General features: G+C 40.1%; 1 protein-coding gene across 1 annotated transcript; it reads left to right on the top strand.

The window, feature by feature from the left end:
• The first annotated feature begins 5,506 nt into the window (after nucleotides 1-5,506).
• nxph2a (neurexophilin 2a) lies at nucleotides 5,507-26,548 on the top strand. Its single transcript, XM_023424843.2, has 3 exons — nucleotides 5,507-6,078; nucleotides 6,221-6,370; nucleotides 23,630-26,548. Exons 2-3 carry the CDS (start codon nucleotides 6,326-6,328, stop codon nucleotides 24,371-24,373), a joined length of 789 nt encoding a protein of 262 aa, XP_023280611.1. The 5' UTR covers nucleotides 5,507-6,078; nucleotides 6,221-6,325; the 3' UTR covers nucleotides 24,374-26,548.
• The last annotated feature ends 932 nt before the right edge of the window (nucleotides 26,549-27,480 follow it).

The following is a 27,480-nucleotide window of genomic DNA, read 5'->3' as shown; positions in this document are numbered from 1 at the left end:
CAAACCTTTTCTTGCGAAGAAGAAAAAAAAACAAATAAATAGAGTGTTAGGAGGGTGTGATTGGTGTGGTTTTTCATAAGGACTATATTGCAGAAAGTAGTTCCAGAGACATTGTACACATTGTGTTCTGTGGATGTGGAATGCCTAGATTAACGATAGCACTGTTGCTAGAAAGAAGTGTTGTTTTTCTAATAAACAAACCACAAACTAATCCCTTTTATCCCCTTAGGGAGTTAATATTGTTTGATTTAGTTATTCATTCACTTACTTTATGGTTATTTGGGTGAAGTGGCACTGCTGTAAATTAATTTGAGATGGGAAAAAAATTAACCTTGGTGAATACTGTGAAATCCCCCAAACAACCAGTAATGCAACACACTAAGTCTATAGGCCTCTACCCAAATATGTAGGTAGATGGAAATTTTGTTTTTCTTTGAATTTATTGCTCACAAAACTCTGAAATTCCTGTCCATGCATGAAAACAGACATATTTCCCCTAAGGCAACTACAATATCTACTGCCACCTATAGGCTTAGTGCAATAAATTGTGTTTTCATTTATTAACATCTGTTACTTTATTGTTTTATTTACTGAATGGATTCAATAAGTTCCATGCTTGCAAATATTATTATTATTGTTGCAATTAAGCAGCAAAAGGATGGGAAGATTTATTTTTTCACCCCACAATAGATGGGGCAATAACAAACAAAAAAAAAAGGTTTTTAGGCTCATGAATTTTCTCTATCACTTAAAATTGGCTGATTGTGGTTTTTAAATGATAATTAAATGACAGATTCATTCTTCGTCTGAGACAGCAAAACAAGTGGTGTGTTTGCTCTCTGTCTATTTGACCTTGTGTCTTTTCTCCTCAGATTGAAGTCATGTTCAGTGTTCTGGTCTGCCTACCTGGTCAGACTGTACTGGGAAATATCTACCAACAAAGCAAGGTACATATTTGAAAGGAGCTGAAGGATTGGCAAACAAATGAAATAATGCTTGGAGACAAATGAAGCCTTGCACACACCTAAAGGCTGCAATGCAAACAATTGTAGCAGTCGTTGCAAAGCTGAAAACTGAAGCTGAAGGCTCAAATGAAATGAAATGTTTTGCCCCCAGAGTGCTATATTCTACGGATGGGACTGTCAGTCTGTCATTTGTCAACCAGTCTGTTGGCCGCTCTACTACTTCGGTCTAGACTGAAAATTTTCAATAACTAATGGATGGATTGCCATTACTTTGACTTTCGTGGTCCCCAGAGGATGAATCCTCCTGACTTTTGTGATAGCACCACCTGAAGATTGATACTTGTGGGTCTGAGCAAAATTCATGCATTATGGTAAAAATTGATATAGATATCAGGTTTTCCTGTGTTCCCTCACTTTGGCTCAGTTGTGTCTCCACAAAGGAACCCCGCAGAGCAGGGAGCTGTTTCAACAGTTCTGACATTGAGGAGAAAAGGGGCTGTGCTTGGGGTTGATATGTGGATCTTTATTTGAATACAACATGAAAAACACTACTTTCAATATCGCAGCAGCACCCACACACAGGGGCTTCCTAACACAGAAATGTTTTCATGCAGAAAAATGCCGTTTGACAACTTCTCAGCCACCTGTGTGAGGTGAGGTGTTTACCAATTTGTTCTGCTAACACTTAGAGCAGCAGGGTGTAGGAGGAGTTCTGTTTCCTGCCTCGGTGTCTGTGTGTGTAGGTGAGAATCACTCTTTAAAGCCTATGACCTTGTCTACGTTGGCCACAAAGAGAAAGCAACACCTCAACCTCAGCAGCTATGTGAAGATATTCAGTCACAGTGCTTCAGAGCACTTCAAAGTAGCTTGAAATTACTCACAACCCAAAACACAATCATATCATTACATTGTATGGGTTTGGTTTGCACTTGGATGTGGAAACTGTGTAGACAGCTGGTTTGATTAAACTTGCATCATGTATCTCTTCTCTGAGACACGAGTTTAAAATGTGGCTGAAATGCTTCCTGTATAAACTCAGTCTATATATATATATATATATATATATATATATATATATGTATTTATTTACTTTTTTATATATTTTCACTTGTGTGAAGACTGATACTTTTCTTCATGCCATCATCACAAGGCAGAGTGCTCATGTAATAAACATTCTCAGCTTCAAACAACATACGGTGTCATCATGTGTAGCTCCCAGACAGGCTGTCATAAAAATGAAACAAATCTCAATACGAATGAAATGCTAACATGCTTGTAGAAGCTGAGAATCCAGCCAGACAACATGCTGACAACCTGATGAAATGTGCCATTTTGGACAACGCTGCGTGTTGTTTGTCAGTTTACAGACAAGTTGATGCCTCGCAGTTATATCTGCCCTGCACAGCTGAAAAAAAAAAGCCCATAATTAATTCCAGATAAATCCTGCAGCTCAAACTGCTTTTAGGGATTTTGTCTATTCACTCGCACCGTTTGTGTGGATTGTGTTCATATTTTGACAATTTTATTACCAAAGTATTTTCATTCACAGTCAATTTTTAATTAAAATGTTTAAACAGTTGGAACATCTGACTTCTTAACTGCTTTGATGAAAAAAACAAACAAACAGTATTTTAATGAAAAACTAATGTAGTTTTGATTTTGCTGCAAAACTATCAAGTGGTTGTACTGTTCAACCAGACGGTGGTGCCAAAGCCATAAAAACTCCCCCCAGCAGGTATCAGCAATTGTTCTCTGTTGGTTTTCTGTATCATTCATTATCATTTCCTGTGCAGGACTGTGTCTAAATCACTAAAATGTTCGAGCACTAAAAACTGAGCCATTCAATCAAAAACAGGGTTGTGACAAGGAAAGAGAAAGGGGGGTGTTGTTTCTCCAACAAGCCACTGTAATACTGTAACATAAACAGATGTATATCTCAAATCCTTTCCTTGTTTATCTCAAATTTCAAGCAGCAAGTTCAGTTACTTCTGTTTTACAGTATTGTTGATTATTAGGTGAGAGGAACTATAGAAACAAACCTCTTTTTTCATCTGGGTTGATTAGACAGCAAACAACCAGTGTGTGTATTAATCAGTTTTTACAATGTTATCATGTAATTGGATCACATCAGTCCTTACAGCAGTGTTTAACTCCTGCTGATTGAGATCCAGCTCATATGTTTGTAAGGTCGCTGGCAGCCTCATATCAGTGTATAGAGTTCAGGACTGTGGGTGTTGCTCTACATGCTGTCAGTTGTAAGCCCTGCTGTGCAAATATATGTTCCTGTGAAATAAAAGACTGTGGGATAGTGTTTGCTGTTTACAGATGGTGTGTTTTCTACATTTGTGCTAGGAAGAAGAATAAGTTGAGGAGTCTGATGTGTGCACGTAGCAAGCAGTGTGCACATTCTCCCTTTTCTGTCTCCTCCGGCTTCACCTCAAACATGTCAGATTAAACGTGGGCGGCTCTCTGATGGGTACAGTTAAGAGTCATTCCACAAAAACACTTTGCCTCTGTGTATTTGTAGTTCTACCATCAACAATCAATCAAAGCACACACTGTCATATGAGAGGGTCACTTAATGAAGCAACGCATAACGTAACTTTTTGATTATGTATCGTGTGTAAATGTACTTCAGATTTAAATGGTCACAGAAAATTACTAAGTGGGCCTGTGACTCAAATAAACCACATTAAGTGTGTGCAGTTAATGAAATAAAATCCATGGCAACTCCCAGCACATGAGACAGGACAGACACTGAAGAAGCTGATCTCTGATCGATTGGGTTTGAATCAGAGAACAACTTTCAATTGATTTGGCATCGAAAAGACTCCCACATATGGGACAAGATGGCCGAGACTGCAATAAACCACAATCATAACACTTTACTTTAAGTCCTCCTATTAAGCATTAATAGCAGTGCATAAATATGTCGTCTTTTACTATATTGTCATTCATTATCATTTTATAAACTGGCATCCAGTTACTTTTCCCCATAGGAGGAGTTAACAAATACATTGATAAACACTTACAGCTACATTGTAGTGTGTTAATGCTAAACAGTAAAGTGTTGCTTGTGGCAGAGAAAAGAAAGAAACTGATCCTGGCTCAGAGGTTAACTCAGCCACACTTTGTCCTGAGCTCTTCTTTTGTGTTTCATTGTTTCACATTTATACTTGGCCTGTGATGCATCATTGACATACTTCTGTCAAACTTAAAGAGAAAGTTCACACTGATTACTCTTTACAGACATTCGCAGCATGATGTAAATACATCTGTTTAAACTGCAGGATAGCCTATAAACTGAAGCTTTAAACATCTGGATTGGCAAATAATTAAAACTCACATAGACAACTCGAGTAACAAATTAAGGATGCCACTTGGCTTTCTGTTTAGGAACATGTCCTGTCTCCCACCGTGGAGCGGGAGAAGGGTTGTGGAGGCGACCTTTCTCTCTGTATTGGATTATGGAGATGTTATTTATAGACATGTTCCCATTTCCAACCTCAAACATCTGGATGCAGTCCATCACCCCAGCTTTACGATTTATCAGTAACGATCTACATGGCACCCATCACTGTGTCTTTACCAGAAAGTGGGCTGGCCCTTCTTCTCTATCAGGTGAGATCAACACTATTATCTATTAATTTACAAAGGGCTACTCCAAAAATGAACACCCCCTTTCCCCCAAGACATTCTACTTTTAATACATCCTCTCAGGACTGGCTGACTTTAGGATATGTTCCTGCAGTAAATACCAATCTTGGGAAGACAGCCTTCATATCGCACGCCCCATTTGTCTGAAATAACTTATAGTAGACTGAAACTTGACATGCTGATACCGATAGGCCAATTCCAAAATTTGGTTTAAAAGAAGTTTGGTCTGTATCTCTTTTTAACTATTACAGACTCATCTCATGAGCATATCATTTGTCATCTTATTGTCTATTTGATCATAGATTTGAATGGATATTTAAATGCATTTAAATATAAAATCAGATTGTTGTTTATATAGATACATATTTGAACGTTTCATCACTGAAATTTTGTATCTCTGCTACACCAACTGTATCTGCCCTGTCTTCTCTGTATTGTGACACTTTTGACTGTAACCACATGGTGGTGCCAAAGTCACGTGGATCCATCAACAACATGTCTTGTCCACAGTAGAAAGTCCTGTTGCCTTTGTACAGCCATAGTCAGCGTTTGACCTTTTAGCCGTCTGCACTGTGTGGTCAAGACTGCTGTGTCAGCCGGTTCTCAGATGAATAAATACTACTCACCACTGTGTTTTTACTTGCGTGTTTCAAACAGCCCTGCCAACGTGACCGTGTTTGCAAGCTGGAAGTCACTAATGCATAAATTCAAATATTAAAAAGTGTTGCTTCAAAGTTTTTTTTATATATTGTACAGACTTTTAAGAACATGTCACAAGGTGCAGAGCAGCCGTGGTTACATTTCCCTTCATGTGACTGGACTTGGAGGCTCGCTCATCTATTCATCGCCTTGCGAAAAAAAAAAAACACAGTGAAAACTAGTTGTAGGCTACACGTCGAAACCTTTAAAGGGTTAAACATGTGGACGTGTTGCTGAACAAAACCTGATAACAGTGACATCGAGGCTCTTACTTGTCTTCAAGATGGAGAGAGTAAGACTTCAGAGGTAGATCTTCAGGTCTGACTCTCTGCACGGATGCGCGCCGACCTTGGAGTCTTCAGACGCACAGCGGAGGATTTTGCGCACTGAAGTAGAGCTGAAGAGAGCGCACAGCGAGCGGACAGCTGTCTGACCGGCTGCAGTCCTGTCACCAGGATACAGGCTCACTTGGCTGCACTTTGCCGCGTGCGTCGACATCTTATTAAAAACATTTACTCCGGAGTGAGTAAGGGGAAATAAAGCCCACAGTTTATCTCGGTTTGGTTTTGATTCGCAACTTAGAGGAGTGTTGTTTCAACTGAGCCAAGAGTCCCAGCTGCTCAGGGAGAATTCACTCAGCATCCTGAGAGGCGGAGGCGTTTTGAGAGGATTTTAGGACTCTTTGCCGAAAGTGGATTGAACAATGCTCATTCCAGTCTCCTTACTCAACTAAGTGAGGTATTGCCTTTGCGAAACGGTAAGAAAAAGTTCATCAATTTTTCATACGATAAGATTTAAATCTCCCGTCTTTGCAGCCCTTCCAAAATTTAACCACGGGTTTTTTTTTTTTAGTTTTTTTTTTTTTGAATGTGATTTAACATCGTGAATCTTTCTCGCAGGTGATCACAGCGATGTTTCAGCGACATGTGCGTCTGCCTCTCCCCAAATCTTCCAGAGAGGGTGTAAGCGCCGCTCATCTTGAATAAGTCGAGAAGTCATTGAAGATGAGTGCTCTGCAAACGCTCCTGTTTCTTTTCCTCCTGCACCAGGTGAGGCTTGAGATGACTGAATGGTAGCTGATAAAACATGGACAAGTGTGCCTAAAGGCGTTCAGGAGGCTTTCATGCAACAGCAGATTTTATCAATCACCACATCATAACAAAGGACAATAATAAAAAAAAAAAAACATTCCTGGCATGTAATTTTAGTTGACGCAGTCATCAGCAGCAAATTTGTTAGTACTCTTGTCTCTGTTTCACAGCAGGGTAAGCATATTGCTTTTAAATGATCTGAACTTGCAGAGTATTCAGTGCAATACTGTTTATCTTAATGGACCTGAATTCTTTCTAAAACACAGCTTTCCTCAGCACCTCCACAATTAGGCTGATGTGTATAATTTCTGGAGCCTTTTTCAAATAATGTAGAAACAAACACAACATTTTTCATTTCATTTTTCAGAGTAGGTTCTAGCTTTGTCAACAGCCACAATATATATATTCTTTTATACAGTATGCAGTTAATTTCCTTAATAGCATCTGGATTTTTCTTATTATTCCTATTTGGCTGTTTTGTTTCTTTTCTCAGGATGTTCAGCTTTCTCATTCAGATATAGAAAAGAAATATGTGTTTTTGTACAATGTAAATCACATTTACGTTACATTCCTAGTTAATGAGCATTATTATAATTTATAATTGACATTTCTGCAGTATATCTTAATTGAGAACTTGAGTTAATGTGGTTAAATCAATCAATTTACTATACTGGATAAAAAGCAGGATTTACTGATGTGGCAGCTTGAAAGGTTTATAGTTTATTTCCACAGTAGTGTTTTTTTTTAAATCTTTTACAGGCTGGACTTGGTGTCTTGCGCCCGTCACTTATGGCGCAACAAAACCAGCAATATACGCCCTTCTCTATTCAGCTGTAACACAGGCATATATGTAGTTAAGGATCATTGTAATTTATTTTGCTTCCATTCGTGAACCAGATTAACCTCTGTGTTGAACCCTGGCACCTGTGAGGTGTTGGTACCATACCAAAATTGAGGCCAGAGTATAAAAAATTAAATATATAAATGAAATAAAATGAAAATGACAACTGAGAATAATAGGTGAAAATTGCAGCACTCACAGGTTTTCAAGGCCTGCGCGCTTCCTCCTTTATAACTTATACAATGTGATGAAATCATAAGTCCGTGTGAATACATGAGAAATTATTTAGGATTGACCAGAGACTGATTGTCGTAAGCTTTTGGGCATAATCTTCCTGCAGTCTAATTCTGTTTTTATTGCGGGAATAAGCTGGCCAAAGAAAGATCATGAGGTTTAGGGAAATATAAAGTTTTCGTTTTTTTTTTTTTTTTTTCCAGCAGCTGCTCATGTTGTCCTCTAGTTGAAACCAGTGGGGGTTTGATCACGATCATCCTTGCTTTACGGGCTCATGCCGTGATCAGACCTGAAGAGAAAATGCCATGTGACTGAGGAGGTTCTTCACATCTGTGCTGTCCTCAAAGAGGGTTTCTTTAAAGATAGCCTTGAACTGTGCAGATGAAGCGGCAAACTGCTGTCTGCTCTGGCTGCTGTTGTAATCAGCCTTGTGCCTATTGGGAGCTCTGCCTCCAGAGAGAGAGAGAGAGAGAGAGAGAGAGAGAGAGAGAGAGGGACAGGCTGCCTCCCTGGAGAGGCTCTCTTCATATGCCTCAGTGGCTTCCCTCCCAGTAGACCCACCACTGTCTGACTGGGGACATATTGGCCCTTATCAATATTCCTCCACCTTTCCTGGGGTAAAGAATGCTTAAATACCAGGCTGACGCTCAGTGAAAGCATGAAATATACGCACCAAAACTCCTTGAGCTCAAACAATCTTTGTTTTTTCTTAGTATGTCTGTTTCATAGGATAGTTTAAGAGGCACTGGAAGGATGCTTGAGGATGACGTGGGACAAAGTTTCAAGGCCAGATTTCAACCGGGGGAATCATTTGGCATCACAGGATCCACCTCAGACCGCTGAACCAGCTGGATAGCTTTGATTTCTTGTTTTAATCAGAGCTTCAGTGTCTGGAGCAACTGTCCAAAATAAGAAACCAAAACACAAACACATTTCTCCCTCTTGCGTCTTTATCCACACTCATACAGAAGACACCCGGAGCATGAATCAAATGGTGAAAATGTAACCCTGGCCCCAACATCTGTGCCATACCCCAGGGACAAATAAGAGGGTCAAAGCCATCCTGGGAGAATCCATTCTTCCTCATGACATCTGCTGCAGTTATCCTCTGTGCAATGACAGCAGAACAATGTAGATGACTTGAGAGCCCTGCTCTCTGCCTGTCCTGCCCTGCCTCAGTTCCACAGATTGCATGCAGTGAAAGTGGGTTTTTCAAACGCTGGTTGGGATTAAGTGTGAGAAGACGCTGACAAAGTCTATTACACCTTTGTATCCTATAGTCGGGGTAAGAGCTCTTTGGTAATATTATGTCACGACAAAACGTCTACGTGGCCCATGCCAACGGGCTCGGTATTAAAAGTATAGCTACCTTCCCTGTTACTGTAAACGCCGTCCAGGGTCGGACTGTGAAAAGGAAGGAGCAAGCATCCTGACAGAAGGGTGTGACGCATTAAAGAGACAAAGCTTAGCTGGCTACGAGTAAGCTGAACGTGTCTCGTCCTCGGGATCCGCTACATGCTTGCATTTCATCTCTGCAACTTTGATGTGCGCTGATTTAAGGGATTACAAGTCATTCCTCAAAGGATGTGGCATTAATTTCAAAAGTTATTTATTTATTTATTAAAATCTAGTTACTTCATAATTTATCTCGACATCCATCAGTGAAAATACTTAGAACAAGAGAGTTTGAATGTGAATTTGAATTGCTTCATTTTTAGCTGCTAAAATTGTTGTAAAGTTCCGGCAGAGGATTTTTTTTTTTCCCGCTTGCGTTTTGTCTGCTGCAGTGCTGGAGTGAGACAGTGAGGCTCTATTCAAAGTCAAAAAGGGCTCTGGCAAGGACAACAGTTTTATCCCTGTCTTAATAACAAAACACAAATTCTACATAAATTCCCTCTCTAAGGGCTCTTTAACCCTTTTCCCCTTCCCCATGCTCAATTAGGTTTGGTTTTATTATTTATTTATTGTGTATTTAAAGGCAACTAACACTGGGAAGTGTAATAAAATGTACAGTGGGGGGATTAGGAGCAGCGCTTTAATCTCACGCTTCTGATAATACTGCATGGGCTGATTGATTAGTTTTTCAGGAAGCTTATGTCAGAAAAACCTAATCCGTCTTTGGATTGTGCCAGCCTTGTAAGGTTTTCCGCGCTGCCACTTTATCATGGCGGCGAATTACAGAGCTGCTGGGCTGTGATAAGGTCCTCGTCTCTTTTACAGACCCCACCGCCCAACCCCCTGCACCCTCCCTTTTCCTCTGGACAATAAAAAAAAATTGTGTTTATATTCTTCACATCCCTGCTCTGCCTGGTCTTCACATCAACCTCGCCCAGGATTTGCCTTGTAAGAAAGAGAGGGGGGAGAAAAAGAGTGGAACTTAAGTCTTCAAAAACCCACCAGAGAAATTGGGCAGGGAGGGAGAAAAATATGAGAGAAAATGTCAGGCAGACCAGTGGAAATTTCTGTGGAAGTGATTAAACATGGATTGACAGAGTGAAGGGGCCTTGTATGCATGTGCTGCCTTCCAGGAATCATTTTGGAGCTTACATGGTGCTGATGTGTATCTGGGCTCGTATTGGGGTCACAATCTTTCGAGCCAGAAGGCTTGACTAGATAATCCCTCATAAACAATACTGTCTGTGGCATTTGAAGTCCTCCGCCTGTGTGTTGTCTCAGACCTCTGAAGGAAAGGTTGTTGTTTCTTCGGGTTAAATCCCTCAATTGTAACTTGCAGCTACTACAGGTGGTGTTGACTGTATTGAGCCCTGGAACCTGTTCCTTTTCTTATCATCGATCATAATTGTGTACATACTGGCAATAAATCCATGGTAAAGGTCCTGAAATGAAGAGAAAGAAGCTCCTAATGATTGATAGGTGTGACACAATTGCCCTTTGCATCGACAATAACCCTAATCCGTCGGCTGGATGGAGCATTAATGATTTAAGTCGAGCAGTTATGAACAGCATGATTACTTTCCCCAAGCTTCTCTTGTGATGTGAACTGTTGAGAATGGAGTGGAGAGCTGAGCAGCTCTCTCAGAAGACGTCGCACCCACTCTGGTGGCTGCGGTGCAGGGAACATTATGTTTAATATGATGTTGAGTCTCCTGATCTTGGTCCACTGCTATGAATTTTTATGGGCGATGTGCAGCCCGAGGCGCTGTTAGATCTAGAGGCTCGGCTACCTTATAGCATTGTCATTACCGCTCTGCAGGGTCAGAAACATCCAGCACTCTCTGATGCACAACCTCGATGTTTAGCAGCTCCTTTACTGTCTGCATTGCTCTTTACTGCTGCGCTGCAACAAAACATAATGTGGACATCAGCTCATAAACTGGCAGGTATTTTGTCTAAATTGTGCGTGGATGATAGAATATCGCCTGAGGAATTGTGGTGTCACGTTTTCTTTTATTCAATCAAATATTGCAATAGTTGTCTTGTTGCTGTCACAGCCGTGAGCTCTCCATTTATGTTTGAACTACCAAACTCATAATAAGCTCCGTAATCACACAAAACCACCACTCCAGCAGGCACAGCAGCAAAGTTTCTGCCTTTGAACACTTTCATATTTCCCAAACACTCTGACATATAAAGTTCTTAATTACCACCTGGTTGGTTCTTGGAGAAGGCAATCACACTACATGTCAGAGAGCAGGAGAATGATTGACCTCTTTAATTAAAACAGCCTTGCTTTCCTGTAAAAGGCAAGGTGTGACAGCTTTAGAATAAGTACAATAAATCTCCTTTCTGATTATTCTCAGTTTTGCATTTCCTCCTCTGCCTCCGGGCTTTGAGGCCTCTCTTTTCAGCTTGTCATTTTCAGCCCTAACAAAGCACTGTCAGCTCCGCTCTGTCTTTGTATATTTCTTGTGAAGTACCTGTCTTCAGAGCTACTCAGAGAAAAAGGAAGCAACGTCTTTCCAACTCTTGTTTCTTCTTCAAAGGGAGCTGTTTCTGTGAAATCAGCCGCGGCGCAATCTGCTTTCAGAACAGAAACATTTGCTCTGTCAAATTCAGTGGACGTATGTTTGAGCAAATCAAGCAAAAACATTTTTGAATAAAAAACCCGTAACGTTTTCAGCATGGATTTGAGGAGGCGAAAACATAAAAATTGACAATAGGTTGTCAATACAGGAAAAAGAAAATCTCAGTGAGAGAAACATTTAAATTATGTCGTCCTGGAATGAAAGAAAAAAACTAAAACCAGAACCATAAAGTATTAATTTAAGAATAACATGCCGTTCCTCTTCAAGTATTATCTGTGGAGTTTTACACGCACATATGCCATTGTTGTACAAAGTAGAAGGTGTTAGAAATTAGTCAAGAGAATGATAATTACACTGAGTCCAACGCGCTTTGTGGTATTATCCTCCTGAATCCCTGCTATCAGACATTCGGAGGTGCGCTGCAGGTGTCAGGAGCCAGCACAAGAGATGGCGCTTTGACCATGTAAGGGGATTATGAAACTGATGATGCGTTGAAAGGTAACGCCTGCCTAAAAGTGAAGTGTTCAGGGCTTTGCTGCTGTCACATGTGGCAGGTGCTGAGATAACACAAGTATCCAGATTACCTGGAGGCTCTCGTCCCAGAGCCTCCACCCGCTCTGCTTCCTCTCTCCTGGTGGGATCTTTGTTAACACTTTTTGAACACCTGACATCATCGCTGCATTTAAATTTCCCACACCGAGCCACGTTCACTAACTTCCCACTTTCACCTCCATGGCCATGCCGGCAGTGTGGGTGTAAAATAAAATATCAGTCATCTCCTGCTGTTAATTCACAAACTGTCAAGAGACACATTCTTTTAAATTGCGACAACGTTAACGCAGCAATACAATTCAGATTTTGGTAGATTTTCATGCAAGGAGAGGATTTGGATAAACGGGAAATAATCACAAAAATTCTTTCTTCATCTTGTGATTTATGTAATTTATTTTTTTCTCAGCGTTACTGATGTGTCTAAATAAATTCTTGATTTACAGGTCTATTGCATCCTAGAATTTCTGCAGCAGTTAAAGAGATATTGTGGCCTTCCTTACATTAAACAGCTGCAAACAGCTGTGGAATGTACTTACATTTACATATACCTATATAAAAAATATAAAATTATAATAATAATTGGAATTATAAAAATTAGATGCATGGCTATAGATCAAACTACCCAACAGAACACATAGCTAACAGTTAATCAGCTCCCTAAAATGCTGCTTACATGTCCATCAGCCTGTAATAGTGAGCTAATAATAAATTTTAGTAAAGAAAATGTACAGGGGCAGTTGTGAGGCATAAACTCACCAAGAAGTGTTTTTTAATGTGTAGTATTTTACTTTTGCTTAATTAAAGGATTTGAATACGCCCATGTAACTTCATTACTGTTCAGTAATAAGCTGACAGTAGAGTCCCATGGGCTAGATGCTGTTTTAGAGGCTTATTTTATCCTGATACGTGAACTATAGGGGAAACACCTTGGGAACATATGAGTGGTCCCATTTAGAATTTAATTTAAAGATGCTGCAGTTCAGCAGCGTGACTATTGGCAGCTCCGATAAAAACTCTTATTTGGATTTCCGCCTTCAAAAATCCTTTTACCACAATAAAGGGAAAACAAGTTGATGTTTTTATTCATTTTTGGAGATAAACATGACAAAACACACTCAAGAGCTTGTAGCAATTACTGTTTAAAGAAATACTACAATCACCTTTCACTTCCCGCTGCCTGACAGTGAAGTGGGGCAATCTGGCTTCAATACTGAAGCAATAACACAAAAACAGCCGTGCCGTGTTGTGTGATAATGACACTGGTTTGCTGCATCAGCTTCCAGCACAGTTCTATGTCAGTTGTAGTTGGTTTAATGAGAGATGGAGTGGTTTCCTTGAAAGATTGCATTTCTGTCACCTGCTTTGCACTGATGGAAATTTGGAGTCCAACAGATTTCTGTTCACCACTGTCATTTATTCCTGATCAACAGAATAAAACATAAATAATACAGATTACATGAAGCCTTGCAGGTGACTTTAAACTAGTTGCTGCCCAGGCCACTACATCGATGTGATTGTTTGAATGCTCTTGAATGCTCTAACATGAGATTCTGCCACTCATAAGAATCCAAACAAAGTGTGTCAGCAAGGTCAGAGCTAACTGTGTTATAATTAGGAAACACTGAAGCACGGTGTTGGCAGCTTCCACACTACAGGAGAGCCAATTGTGCACAATTGGTTGGTGGTTTAGTGTATTGCTTCCTGTAGGGAAATGCTCTAATGTTACCAAATGCTTCATATGAAACCCATACAAACACGGACAAAAAGAAAAGTCCGTCAAAGTGCAAAAAAGGTCAGGTGAGCTGTCGTGTCAGTCAGTGTCAGTTGTTGGGAGCAGAAGAAAACAGGAGCTTGTGTGACTGAGCAAGAACAGAAAAACACTGACAGTATAAACATGACTAATGACTCACATCATATGATTTATGCTAGCCACAGGAGGGTTATGTTCTGTGTTATAATTTATGCTAATCATGACATGCGAGCAGCCTCGAGTGACATCATGAGCAGTCAGATAATATTTTGCCACAACATGTGTGCAAAAACAGGTTCATCCTCGTCTAATACACATTAAGATACTATTAGAACTTTAAGAGCTCAATAGGAGCAAATTTGATTTGTTGAGTCAGAAGAATCTAGGCTTGAGTGGACAGTGAGTCTCTCTATATTTCTCCATGTGAGAGGTCAGAGGTCAGGGACAGCATCAGATCAACAGCACTACAAGTGGTAGAGATACAGCGTCTGAAGGACACAACTGTAAGATGAATACTTGATGTCACTCGATGTACAACTCATCACCAGGTAATATTGCCGAAAGAAATCAATAATTTCTTACATTTAAAAATGTCCTTACGTTGTACTGTGTTATGAAGCATTTGTTGTTTGTAAAACACTAAATAGCTGGACTTAAAGTAAAGCTGAAGGATCTGCTTTTAATTTACACAACATATTTCCATATGCCTGTTTAATTTTTATGCTTGCATTAGATAGTAACAAACATTACACAGCTCAGGGAGCGTGAAGGTTCACGTTACGTTTCCTAAGTGGCGGGATCCCTGTACTGTTGTGTTGCTGTAGGAAAATCTGGTTCTCATCATTGAACAACATGAGAAAAGCAACCACAGAACATCGTTTCATAATTTTCACAGTCACGTGCATTGTGCTTTTGTCTTACCATTAAATAATTTTGCAGTTTCCAGTGCATATTTAATGTGAAGCAAGAGACCAAATTTGCACTATTATTATTCAGTGTGTGCTCAAACACCAAAGTTGATGCAGCAATGTAGTGTGGATATAGAGAACTGTTGATGCTCCTGGGATTATACTAATGAAATCATCAGCATCCTGTTTTCTTAAGCATGTCATCTCCTCTCCTGTCTCCATCAACACTCAGGCAGTCAGAGTCTGGTCTGGTGTAAATTTAGGGAGGTGGTGACAGGAGCTTTTAGGCCTTTGGAGGTTGCATTAAAACATGTAGTAAGTAAGAAAAGAAATACATTACACTCATTGTAGGCTCCAATGATCTGCTCTCAATGTCCACCAGAAATATTCTCAAGTATGTAGATGATGAATTAAGCCACAAATTCAATATGGGATCTTGAGCAGGAGTGTTAAGATATTAGACGCTGTAGCCTGTCTCATTCTCACAGAGGTCAGGGGGTAATGGCCTAAAGGATTATACTGGAGGGGAGTAGATATGCTATATGCACACACACACCCTAACCATAGCCTTCTGTGATTGGTGGTGCCCCTTGTGTGGATTTGCTGTTGCGATCCACCACAGTGCTGAAGTGCCTGCCATGTGTTTCCCTGGACAGCCTCTGATTAAAAGTGATGGCTCTGGAGCGTGAAGCTGTTCCAGCGATCAGAGCACCAATCTATTCTTCAGCAGCGTGTAGACTCTCGCTCTGTGCTGCCTATGCGCCTCCAGGGCCTTCTCTCCTGGAACCGGCTCTGGGTGTGAATCATTACAAATGATATGCCCTGTAACATCAGGTGGATGGCTGGGGAAGGACGCGGGGCAGGGGATTGCAGGGTGAGAATGGTTTTAATGTGAGTGGAGCGGCTTGTCATGTTAGATGCTTGAAAGCAAGAAGCTGCAGTCAATCCAGCTCTGCAACAATCTGCGGCCTAATGCTAGCAGCACCGGCTGAGCAGCTCTAATATAGCAGGTGTTGTGTTGCAATGGTGCCGGGGAAGGCGGTGGTGAAGCCGGTGTCATTTCCGTGGGAAGTCCAGATTTTTACTACGTAGAAGCGCATCAAGTTAATGAAGCTTCAGACACAGAAAATTAGCAGAGAAATGAATTGCACCACCAAAGTGAGGTCAATTTGCACAGATAAATCCATGAAGAACAGTGGAGTGCATCATTGGAACTGCTCTGCTTGCACTGATGAGCAGGTTAATTGCCCATTTTGTTTATTGTGAGAAAGATGCCTGAAACCAATTTTCCCCAGACGCATATCCCAACCTTATGTGCTGGAAAAAAACCAAGTATGGAAAGCTGAAAAACAAATTATTTTAGCTCACACATACAAGGAAGTTGGTAATGAAGATGATGCAGAGGCTCTCGCACAGAACCAGAAAAGAGAGAGAAAGAAACAGATCGTAGGTGGGGGGGCCCCCACAAGTCAACTCCGATCGTTTTAGAGAAACCAAATCAGATTCCATCGTCGCCATCAAAACAGTACTGTAGCCCTGCCTGCGGCCCAGAACCCATCATGGCTGAGCACAATGTCGCCGGCTGCTCGCTGCAAATGCATTTTAACGGCATCTCTTCAGATGATCCAGAAGCCAGATGTCACTGGCTTCTTAATAACTTTCTAGAGGCTAGTTCTGGTCACTGTGGCAATTACCTTTATGTCAGGCCTCTAAAAGATATGTCTACCCACGGGACAAGCAGACAGCCAGCTCCATAATGCTCATTACAGATGAATGTTGAGGCTGATTCATCCTGACTCAGTGTGTGGCTCGCTGCTGCTCAGGCCACTGTCAGTATTTAAGTTCCACTATAACCTCTGGTTAAGTATTGATTTACACGCCATTCAATCAAATATATAGTACATGTGTCGCAAAGATGGAGCATTTAGAAATGATAAACGATCACAATGCATTTGTGCAGAGACGACAGTAAAAATGTTGAAAATTTTAAAAAGTAAATATGATCAGTTTCACACAAACACATACTGTAGAAACACAAGAAATACAAACATGCTCATGAAACAAGAGAGTAGTGTTTTAAAGGAGAAACATGCAGCCAATACAATTTAATACCTCACTGTAAAACCTTCAGTCAAATTTCATCCAACATTAAGAGGTTTCCTTCAAGGTAGCTTGTGAAAACACTTAAAAAAGTAAAGGAAGCCCTTCTGCAGTAACAATATTTTGCAGTTAATCGCACAACCAAGGTCCACAGACGGAGAGTTTTAATCAGCTGTGAATGCACTTTTGGCACATGTATAAGAATGTGACAAAAAGATCTAGAGGGATAATTGTAAGTGAAATAAGATAAAAGGCCGGAGATGTAAAGGTATTTTACCCAACTCTGACTCAAGTGCGATGATATAAGAAGGAACTGCTTGTCAGTGGCAGATAGACTAGTGAGTGTTCTTGAACGGATCTTGTGGAAGACGAACTTTCCAAACCCTGAAGTTTTCCCAGCTTTGACATACACGGCTGTGTGCAAAAGTGTGGACTTCCCTGGGTAAAGTCCACATTTTGTTGATTTTTGAAGTTAAAAGAAGTTAATACAACTCCCACAGCAAGATATTACAAATAGACATCTTCAAATGTCAATGCACTGTTCCCTGTTATTAAACGAACTTTAGAAATAAAAAATGATGGCATCTGCAAAAGTCTTGGCACCCTACTTAGTACTTGGTAATGGCCTCTTGCAGATATCACAGCTTGTGAATGCTTTTTGTAACAACTGACAATCTCTCTGTTCTTGATTTAGGGATTTTTACCTGCTCTTCCTGCACATCACTTAAAGTTCTGAGATATTTTTAGGCTTCTTTGCTCTCACAGCATGGTTTAAGATCCACCAACAGATTTTCAACAACGTTCAGGTCGAGGGACTGAGAGGGCCGTTGAAAAAGCCTCGGCTTATGTTTCTTAAAGTAGTTGATGGTGGATTTTGAGGTTTGCTTTGGATCATTGTCCTGTTGTTTCACTTCCTTTCCGTGCAATGTTTCCTGTGCCACGCAACCCCACAGCAGAATATTTCCACCTCAAGTTGGCAAGGTCTTCTTTTCATCTTGTTTTTCTACAAACAGATATTTAACTTAATTCTTGTTTCCCAAGACTCTGGTATATCCAGATGTTGCTTTGCAGACTTCAGATGTTGATGTTTGTGATGAGGTAGTAGGTCAGGATTCCCTCTGTTTGTGCATCAGCGCTGCACAGAGAAACGGTGCACCATCAGCCCTGTCAGCTGAACCTTCCTGTAGCTCCCTCGCAGTCATATGAAGGTTTTTCTTTGCCACTCTGCCCAGCTGATGTGCAGTTTTATCTTAAAGTTTTCTTGGTCTTCCAGATTTTGTCTTGATCTCCACAGTACCCTAAAATTTCTTAATGACATTTCGCACAGTGGAAAATTTCAAGCTCGAAGCACTTTGATATCTTTTTATATCCTCTCACGCTTTGTAGCATCAGTTGGCTTCATTTTCAGATCGTCACTCGGTTTCTTAGAGGAGCCCATTGGTCGTTAAGTTACCACAAAGTTTGAAAAGTCAATGAATTTATCATCAGCTGAAGATTCCTAATGACAATTCATGACCTGCCTTACAAGTCCTACTGAGTCAATGAAGGCCTAACGAGTTAAGGAAGTTCTGAGTGTTTTAAAGGTAGAAGAATGCCCAAATGTTTGCACATGCCACACATACACTTTAATTTTATAGTTCATAAAATAAAAAGTAGCCATGCATTAACATTTGCAGGCTCCTTTCTGAACGTCTTTTTGCTTCAGGGGTTGTATTTAAGTCTTTCTTACCTCAGAAATCAACAAAATCGATAATTTACCCACGACGCCTAAACAACTAGTTTGTATTATATTTTGTATACTGTATTCATGGTATACAGTGTAGACACTATTTTTGTAGACTAATATTGATACAAATATTTGACAATGATAGAGTGGCCAATATAATTTTTTTTACTTGAATGAATAAGAAAAACAAGAATTTCAGATATGGAGCCTTTAAATGTGGTTATTTTACAGTTCAAAAATTCAAATAAACTTTCCTGTGCTCTCTGGAGGACAAACAATGTAACGCTGACACTGTTTCTAAATGACTTCAGACATAGTTTTGGCTTTTTCTTACTGAAAGTTTTTGTGACCGACGATCAGATGACATATTCTCATACTGTTAAATCTGTGATAAGCTGAAACTGGCAGATAACATCGGCCCCGCGCTCAGACGGTATAGATCAGTAAATGTGGCCTGATAATATTGACAATTCCAATGCTGGACCAAAACACTACATAACAACCAGTGTTATTGCACACTGTTATTTATTAATCAAGGTTTTTCTCTTCTCTTCTCTTTTCTTTTTTTTTTTTTTTACTTTTTTTCCAAATTAATTTAACCTCCTAGGACCCGAACTCTTGCATGGCGTGCATTTTTAATTTCTCTTTGATCTTTATTCTGATTGGGACCTGAGAAAAATGATGTCCACATATGAGGACATTAGTTTTAAATTTCGATTACTGAGTGGCAGTATAATATCCTCATATGTGGTCACCAGGCCCTTGTTGAGAAAAAGTTAGTATTGTGGTCTAGAGAACCCAAAATGTGAGGTCCACATATGTGGACGCCAGGTCCTAGGAGGTTAATATTTCAAATTAAATTGAATGCGTTAGGTGGGTCAGCTTCCCTTAAACAAAATAAGTATAACAAGTAAAAATAACAATAGATTGAACTTTAGTTTAGAATTCCTCATCTGACCAATAGTCCACTATATTTGCTTTCAGAAAGTATCTTTTAGAATCAGGTAACCTCAGGTCTAAAATCATAACTACTTCATTAATTATACATTTGCCTCAACAATCCCCCTAATAGAGGAAAAAAATGCAGAAGTGTTCACAAATCTAACAATGCGATGCATGGCCTTTGCTCCTGAGGTTACAGAGGTATAAATTACAGTTATAGATTGCAAACTGATGATGATTATTGAGTGCAAGATGTATGGTATAGTCAATGGGAGAGATCTATGAGCTGAGTCAAGGAGGAAATACTGTATGTATTTTAGACACGACATTTAACAGTACTGAATATTAGCAGGAAGTATCAGCTATAAGCAGCTACAGCAGAAAAAATTAAATCCTGTGTCATAATTTTTGTTCATACTGGTAGAGGTGCCATTAAAATTACTAACAGCAATTATAATTCACCCATGTTTATGCTTACTGCTGTATCACTAAGCACACTCTTTAATAAGGCAGTTCTACCACTGACAGCAGGGGAATATAACTGTAACATCTGTGCTGGGGGGTGTAAGGTTCATGCACATCTCTGTGTTTTTGTTTAGGACTTACAGGAAAAGGAAGAAGCGAAACCACACAGACATATCCGCAGCACTTTCCCTTTTGCTGCTGAAATGAGGTCTGGTGTTTTCAGCTCCATAAGTCTGCAGTTATTATCATAATAATGTCTTGTTTCAAGTCGCCCTGAAATGCCTCTAGCACAGCAGCACCGATTAAGAAATCTTAATTAAGCTTTTGTAGATTCTCCTTCATCAGACCTTGCCTCCTTTTTTTTTCCCAAAGCGTCTTGTTATATAAAAAAACTCGGATTCCTTTAGTCTGTTTTTAAGAGACACCACTTCCGCCTAAATGAAGGAAGTGTGTTCGTGTGTGTAGGTGCTACATTTGTGCAGGGAGACAGCGAGAAAGAAAGAAACCAAAGCCTGCGTGTCAGCGCAAGCTTTCAAGTTCCCAGTGCTTCATCTCTCTCAGGGCATTTAAGTATTAGATATCCCTCTGCTGATCCCCTTGTTGTCACAGCAATTTCCCCAGTTGCTCATCATACTTAAACTCCTTTCTCATTTCCATTATAATCACCCTATACAAAGCTCACCTGAGATTTACACTGAAAGACAAAATTCAGTTTCACCTCTGAAGCTGCGCAGCATGACACCCAATGTGAAACGGATATAACAGCTCGGGCTGGAGGGAAGACGAGTGCCATGTCTCCCTTGTTCACAGCAGTATAGAAATGTTCCTGTTGGGAGCCCATAGTGCCGCAGATTTTATGTTCAGCATTGCCTGTTATTGTGATGTTGTTATAGTCTAATCAAATTAACAGCTGAGCTCACACAAGGTATTACTAAGTGGCAGTATCGGTGGGGAATACTGACACTGGAACTGGTTGATTAAATGACTGTGGATGTGATGAGCTACACAGAGGGACATTATTACTGCGTTGCCTCATTCATCCATGTTTACAGGGAGCGACTGTCTTGTTTAAGCATTGTGAGGGCTAATAGATCAGCCAGGCTCACTGTCCGTGGGAGACGCATTGATTCCACATTACATATGCAGATAGCCATTAAATTCTGCTTACTATATTTAGGTGTTACTACTCTCTCGGACATGAGTGGCGTAGTAAAAAAAAGCTCTGAGGTTTATAAGTGGGAATATAACAAAACAAACTGTGGCAGACAGACCTGGTTTGTTAGCTTTGTACACATGGGCCTCAGTTAGGCTTACAGCAAAATTATAATTAGTCTGGAAGTAGTGCACAGCAGCTCAGTGAGAATTCAAACAGCCTCTGCTCGGTGCTTTCAACATCTGCTTCTCTCAGTGATCCCTACAACCGGGCCTGGGGAAAGCCGGCACTACTAATTACTAATAAAACTAGCTAAGCTTATTTCCGTGAATTATTAAAGCTTTATCTGAAGTGGACCAGGAATCGCTCCTGAAGCTAAAAGGCTTTGAGGCACAAGCAGGGATCATAGTTCATTGCTGCCTCTGGATTAGCACTTAGCACATACTTTAGCACACTACTGTAGAAGCCGATTTTATTGTTGGGAACCATTATAAGCTAAAGTTCATATGCACATACACTTTATAAGAATAGCATTACTGATCTGAGACCAGCTCACATGTTTAGTTCAGGGGATTTTCATTGTCATGTAATCTGACAAGTTGACTTAAAATATTAGAAACTTTATGCAAATATGAGCTCTGTGGGAGTTCATCAGTGCATCCGAAAAGCTTCCTTTACACTTCAGTACAAATGTCTTGTTTTCTCAACTTATCTGTGGTTACTAGTTTTAAGAAGTAGTTTCAGTTTATGCAATTTAACTACATCTGTATGTATGTTTACACAATTACATTTGATGCCATTCGGTGCAGATAACCACCAGAACTACAACTACAAACAGTTTAGGGTCATGAATGCAATGATTGTTTTAACTAAAGTTACTCTGTGTTTCACCTACTACACCTTCTTTCTCTTTCATCCTGGTTGCTGTGAAATACATGACCTGTCAATGCCATTCACACTGTACTGCACAGGCATCCTCAGCCACCTCACACGCACAAAAGCATCTTTAATATTACGAATCGAAGGATGTTGTCCACCAACGTTTAAAACAAAAGGTCATCTGTATAGACAGCATGGTGGCAAGTCGTCTGGTTTAAATGGAAAGTTGTTAAAGTTGTGTCGATTATTAAAGAGCCGGCAAAACGGACAAGTGAAGCTCATTGTGTAGGTGCCGTGGTCCAACTGCCATCTAAATGTTGAACGTTGAAAATGTTTTGAATGTGTGTGAAAAGTTGTGAAGATTGTAAAAAGGAATATTAAGATTTGAGTTGACAGGAGTAGTTTGGCGTTTTGGGAAATATGCTTTGTTGCCAGAAGCCAGCTGGCTGTTAGCTTAGCATAGCATAAAGACTTGAAACAATGGGAGTGCTGGCCCGGCTCTGTCCAAAGATAACATGTACATTTGTGAGCTTAATGCTGCAAGGAAATTTTTTAACTTTAGACTAAGCCCTGCAAATCCTGCTCTCTCCAGCCTTTATGCTAAGCTAAGTGTCTGCTGGCTTCAGCTACATTAACATAGACATGAGTGCTATTGATCTTCCCTTCTAACCCTCATCAAGAAAGTGATATGCATATTTCTCCTAAGGTTGAAATATTGCTTTGACTCCAGTGACAACATAACAATTCTTACATTTTTTTGGTTCGGGGAGGAACCAATGTTACATTATTTTTAATGATCTGTAGATATACGTATTTGTCAAACATTGTATTTTTGTTCTTTATCATATCAGTAATAGCTATTTATTCACAAGTAGCTATTTTATTGAACAGCTGAATGCTGTTTTTGCAATTACTGAATTAAGTGAATAATCACTCAATGTCATATCTTCCTGCGTCCAGGATTTAGCGGACATGGGTCTCACTGAGAGACAGTGCATATAATGAAAGTTGGCAATCTTTGCTTGTCGGTAGAGAATTTTATTTCAACTACTTTTTCTAAGGTAGAGCAAGTTCAGGAAGGCACTTGATTCCTTTAATAAATTTTATTGTGCCAGGGAATCAAGTGGCTGTCCTGAACTCCATGTATTTTCAATAAAATGTCACATTTTCAAAGACTGAGCACTCCCTCAGCAATCTGTTTGAAGTCCAGCATCTGTTTGAAGAACTTTTTGTAAAGCTTTAAATTTTCGAAAGTAAATCTTTAATCTTTTTAGTTGTTTGACAACTGGTGTTCTATGTTCACGGTGTTTTTTTTACCTCACCCTCTTTAGTGCTGAACTGTTGCTGTGGAATCTTCACAGTGTAATCACCACAAATAAATTGTCAGTCAGCCAGCGTGAACAGTGCTGTGATTTGCTGCATTTAATGGTATTTTGTGCCAGATGTATTGTCTGTGAAAGGTATCACTCTCCGTAAACGACACTGAGCCTTTCAGACTATTTCTGAACAAACTGGAAACATCAAATGTATTACAGCCTGTACGCAGATACGCAGTCTGTGTATCTGTGGATTTGTGAAAAGTCCAAACAAACTTCCAATCTTTGTAAGTGCAAAGACCACAACATGTTTTGTCTGACTTAATGTTCTTTTTCTGTCTACCTGTGCTCTGTTTTCTCTGAAGGTCACATGCAGGAAGGTGCACGGAGGGGCCACAGAGCTCATTGAGTGGGGAGACAGTAATGAACAGAGGATTTCTCCCACGGGGGCCAGTCCACGGATCCTCAACCCCCTGCGTTTGTTTGCCAGGGGCTCCCCTGGGTTCAAGAGCAACATGAGGGAAATAACATATTTACAGAACATGGAGGACTTTTGGGACTGGTTATCTAACCAGACAGATGTTCAGGGTGCACAGGCCAGAACTAAACGCAGGCCCATCGTGAAGACTGGCAAGTTCAAAAAGATGTTCGGGTGGGGGGATTTCCACTCCAACATCAAGACTGTCAAACTCAACCTGCTGATCACAGGGAAGATTGTGGACCACGGGAATGGCACTTTTAGCGTTTACTTCCGCCACAACTCCACGGGTCTGGGGAACGTGTCTGTCAGCCTGGTGCCGCCCTCCAAGGTGGTGGAGTTTGAGATCGCCCAGCAGTCCACGCTGGAGACCAAAGACACCAAATCATTCAACTGTCGCATTGAGTATGAGAAGACGGACCGCAACAAGAAGACTGCCCTGTGCGGCTTCGACCCGTCCAAGGTGTGCTATCAGGAGCAGACGCAGAGCCACGTGTCCTGGCTGTGCTCGAAACCCTTCAAAGTCATATGCATCTATATAGCCTTTTACAGTGTAGACTATAAACTGGTGCAGAAGGTATGCCCCGACTACAACTACCATAGTGACACACCATACTCCTCCACAGGATGACCTAGCAGTTATTAGTATGCATCAACTTTTTGTTTTATCTTCCAATAATGTAAATGTCAACTTCTAAGCTCCTTGTCCCCAAATACCTAAATACCTGAGATATGTTGCATGAGGTGCAACTTAAAATGGGACACAAACCGCAGGGATTTGGCGCATTATTACAAAACTTTTGTATGTACTGCACAAACACACAACTCTAACACTTCAGATAGTTAGGTGTCCAGGGACTTGGTTTTAGGGGTTGACTTGGGATTCAGAGCTAGCTTCCAACCCTGAGTGACTCCTTCCCATCACAGCAGCACATGTTCTCTGTAAACCACAGGAATAATTAGTACGTCATCCAGATGTTTTCTTCGAGGCTAGACCGTAGGCAAGCAGCCTCTCAGTTGGAGGTGTATAGCTGGCTTCTCTGCCAGTGCTGCATTGATGCTAGCATTATCAAACAATTTCTTCACCTCATTTAAACAGTCAGTTATGGGAAGAAATATGACAAGACTTTGAATCATTTTAATAATTACTATACCAAAACATTTGAATTGTTATTCAACAGGGCATAAATTTGATATTCCCCATTTGAAACGTCACTACATTTTGACTGATTAGTCAAAATGGTCTGTTCATTGTCTTCAAAGTGGAGCTAACATCCATTTGTACCTGTTAACAGAACACAGGCAAGACAGCCTCTATTATTTCAGATTAGTGTGATTAATGGGTATTTTTTCAAGTAGCTCTGAATAATTAATATGGCCTTACAACCTATCTTTTATCTGTTATCTGTCTCTTGTAGGGACTGAAATAACGTGAATTGATTCATTGAACCCAATTGTAAGTGCCCAAGACGTAATAAATTGATCCAACAAATCAAATCCAAAAGCAGCCTGATAGCATGATCGTAAATTATTACACATAAATATGTAGGTACCCGTCCATGTATAACCTGGCTGCTGCCTTGTTTGCTCCTTAAAATGTGTTGGTTTTCTGCTACAATCATCATAAGGCATGTGTATGCTAAACCAGCCTGAAATCCAACATCTGTGTTTGCAGGATGCACTTTGAGGCATCAGCCTGCCGCGTGACGCCCGCAGTGGATTAATGTGTCAGGAGAGGTGGGGGGGTGGGAGCGATAATTGCAGGACAGGTGGATTTAGTGAGTCTGGCAGACAATTATCAGCACTTTGTCATGGTCCTGCCACAAGCCCTGACATTACCTGTCTTTAATAGGCTTTAATTAGCCTGGGAAATTTCATTTACCTAAGACCAAGAGTGGAGGAACCAAAAGCAAAAGTAAAAAAAAAAAAAAAAAAGGTAAAAGTACAGAATCCATCTGGAATTTTAATGAGAAGTGGGACTACTAAGTTTGAAAATGTCAGACATTTCCCAGTTGTACAGCAGGCTTAAAACGAATAACTTGTGTAAAAGTGGATAACATCCAGTCTCATAATAAATGGTGTAATGTGTTTTGACTTAGCAATCACAAAAACATTTCTAAAAAGGTGTTGTTGAAAACCATCAGCACATTAAATGCCATAAGCTGCGTTGTTAGCACATATCCAGGGGTTTTAGGCTAGGGCATGTGCTATTGACTAATCACATGGCAGTTATTTCTGTCAGTTCCTTTGTATGCTGTATCTCATGTCTTTCACCATCTGCTGTAAATGATCCCGTCACGTCACACATGTGGAGAGGTGTATGATAAGGAAATACCGAAATCCGAGTTGATCTATGTTGATGTTTTAGTTCTACTCCTTTGTGAAAATGCTGTGTATTATCGTGTAACTCTAAAACTAAACGTGTTTAATTATGGCTTCAGAGTAAATGATGTCAATTTATTCTAATTTTTTTCCAGAGAAATATATTAATGAATATACTGGTCCTTATTTTTGGTGTTTGTTCAGAGATATCATGTAGATAGATGTCATATTTATTGCTTCTAGTTATAGATTGCTTTGATTTCCATTTTTGTAATCCTTGCAGATTGTATTTTGATTTCTTGCTAGCTTAATCTTGTTTAAATGGTTTCCCCTGTAAAATACGAATAAGAGCACTGCTGTGTGTATAGTGTAAGTACAAATGTTCATTTTGGAATATTTGATTTCATAGGGGGTTACTTTTGTTAAAATGAAATTGTAAAGATCAATTTAGGTTTTTATGGCATTAAACCTTATTTGAACTTGGCTCACAGCATATTGTCACACTGAGTCAGCTCCAGTCTGTCGGTGCTCACGCTTGTCTCATTTCATTCCTACAACGACTTCTCAACAGGATAAACACACCATTTTAAGAGGTACATTTCAGTGTAGCTTTTTAATGGGCAATAAATCTGTGTCCACAGGCGTGGATGATACCAGAGGTACACCTCAGGGAGCACATCCATTTTGCTGTGGCCATCAGGGACAGGGGTCTTTTCATTCGCTTCCATTACTCTTATCTGATCAGGGTGAGGCACCCACTCCTTAGGCATCAAGTCACACCAGGCTTTCCTGCTGCACACATCCACATCCTTGAAAAACTAAGAGGAATGTTAACATACATTTCATTTTTCCTGGTTTTCAGCGGTAATATCAATTATTATACAAATAATAAACAAGTTCAATTTGCTAGTTGTTGACAATTAACATCAGTAATTTACAAATGCTGAGCTACAATTTACTTCATCATCAGTGGTAAAAGTCAGGTTTTGTTGCTTAAACACTCCGGACTGACAACAATTACAAAAGGAAAATTCATTAGAGATGTAAAAATCTCTTCTTTTTTTTTTTTAACCGACTCCAAAACCTCTCAGTCCACAAATGCCAAACGCTCTCTCCAGCCACAGCTGATGTGTATTCCTCATGAACTATAGATGACAAGCTTCTGACCCCGCACTGGGTTTGTCAAAATGTATCCTGGGAAACAAAGGGAACTATGCAATTATTAGAATAAGGGTGAGGAAAATGTTGTAGTTAAAAACCTCTTTGAGAGTTTACCTCAGAATTCCTCCAGGGATGCAGTGAGCACCATAGAGTAAGAGTTTGTCTAAACCCATTACTTCTCTATGTAAGTCAGGACACTGTTCCCTGCTGCAGCCCCCCTTTATAGCCTCATAAAACAGACGTTTTCATATTAAC

This window comes from Seriola lalandi, unplaced genomic scaffold (assembly GCF_002814215.2).
Source record: "Seriola lalandi dorsalis isolate HSWRI2012SDOR001 ecotype SW California unplaced genomic scaffold, Sedor1 jcf7180002054758, whole genome shotgun sequence".
Lineage (NCBI taxonomy): Eukaryota > Metazoa > Chordata > Actinopteri > Carangiformes > Carangidae > Seriola > Seriola lalandi.
This window is presented reverse-complemented; position numbering and strand designations above follow the sequence as displayed.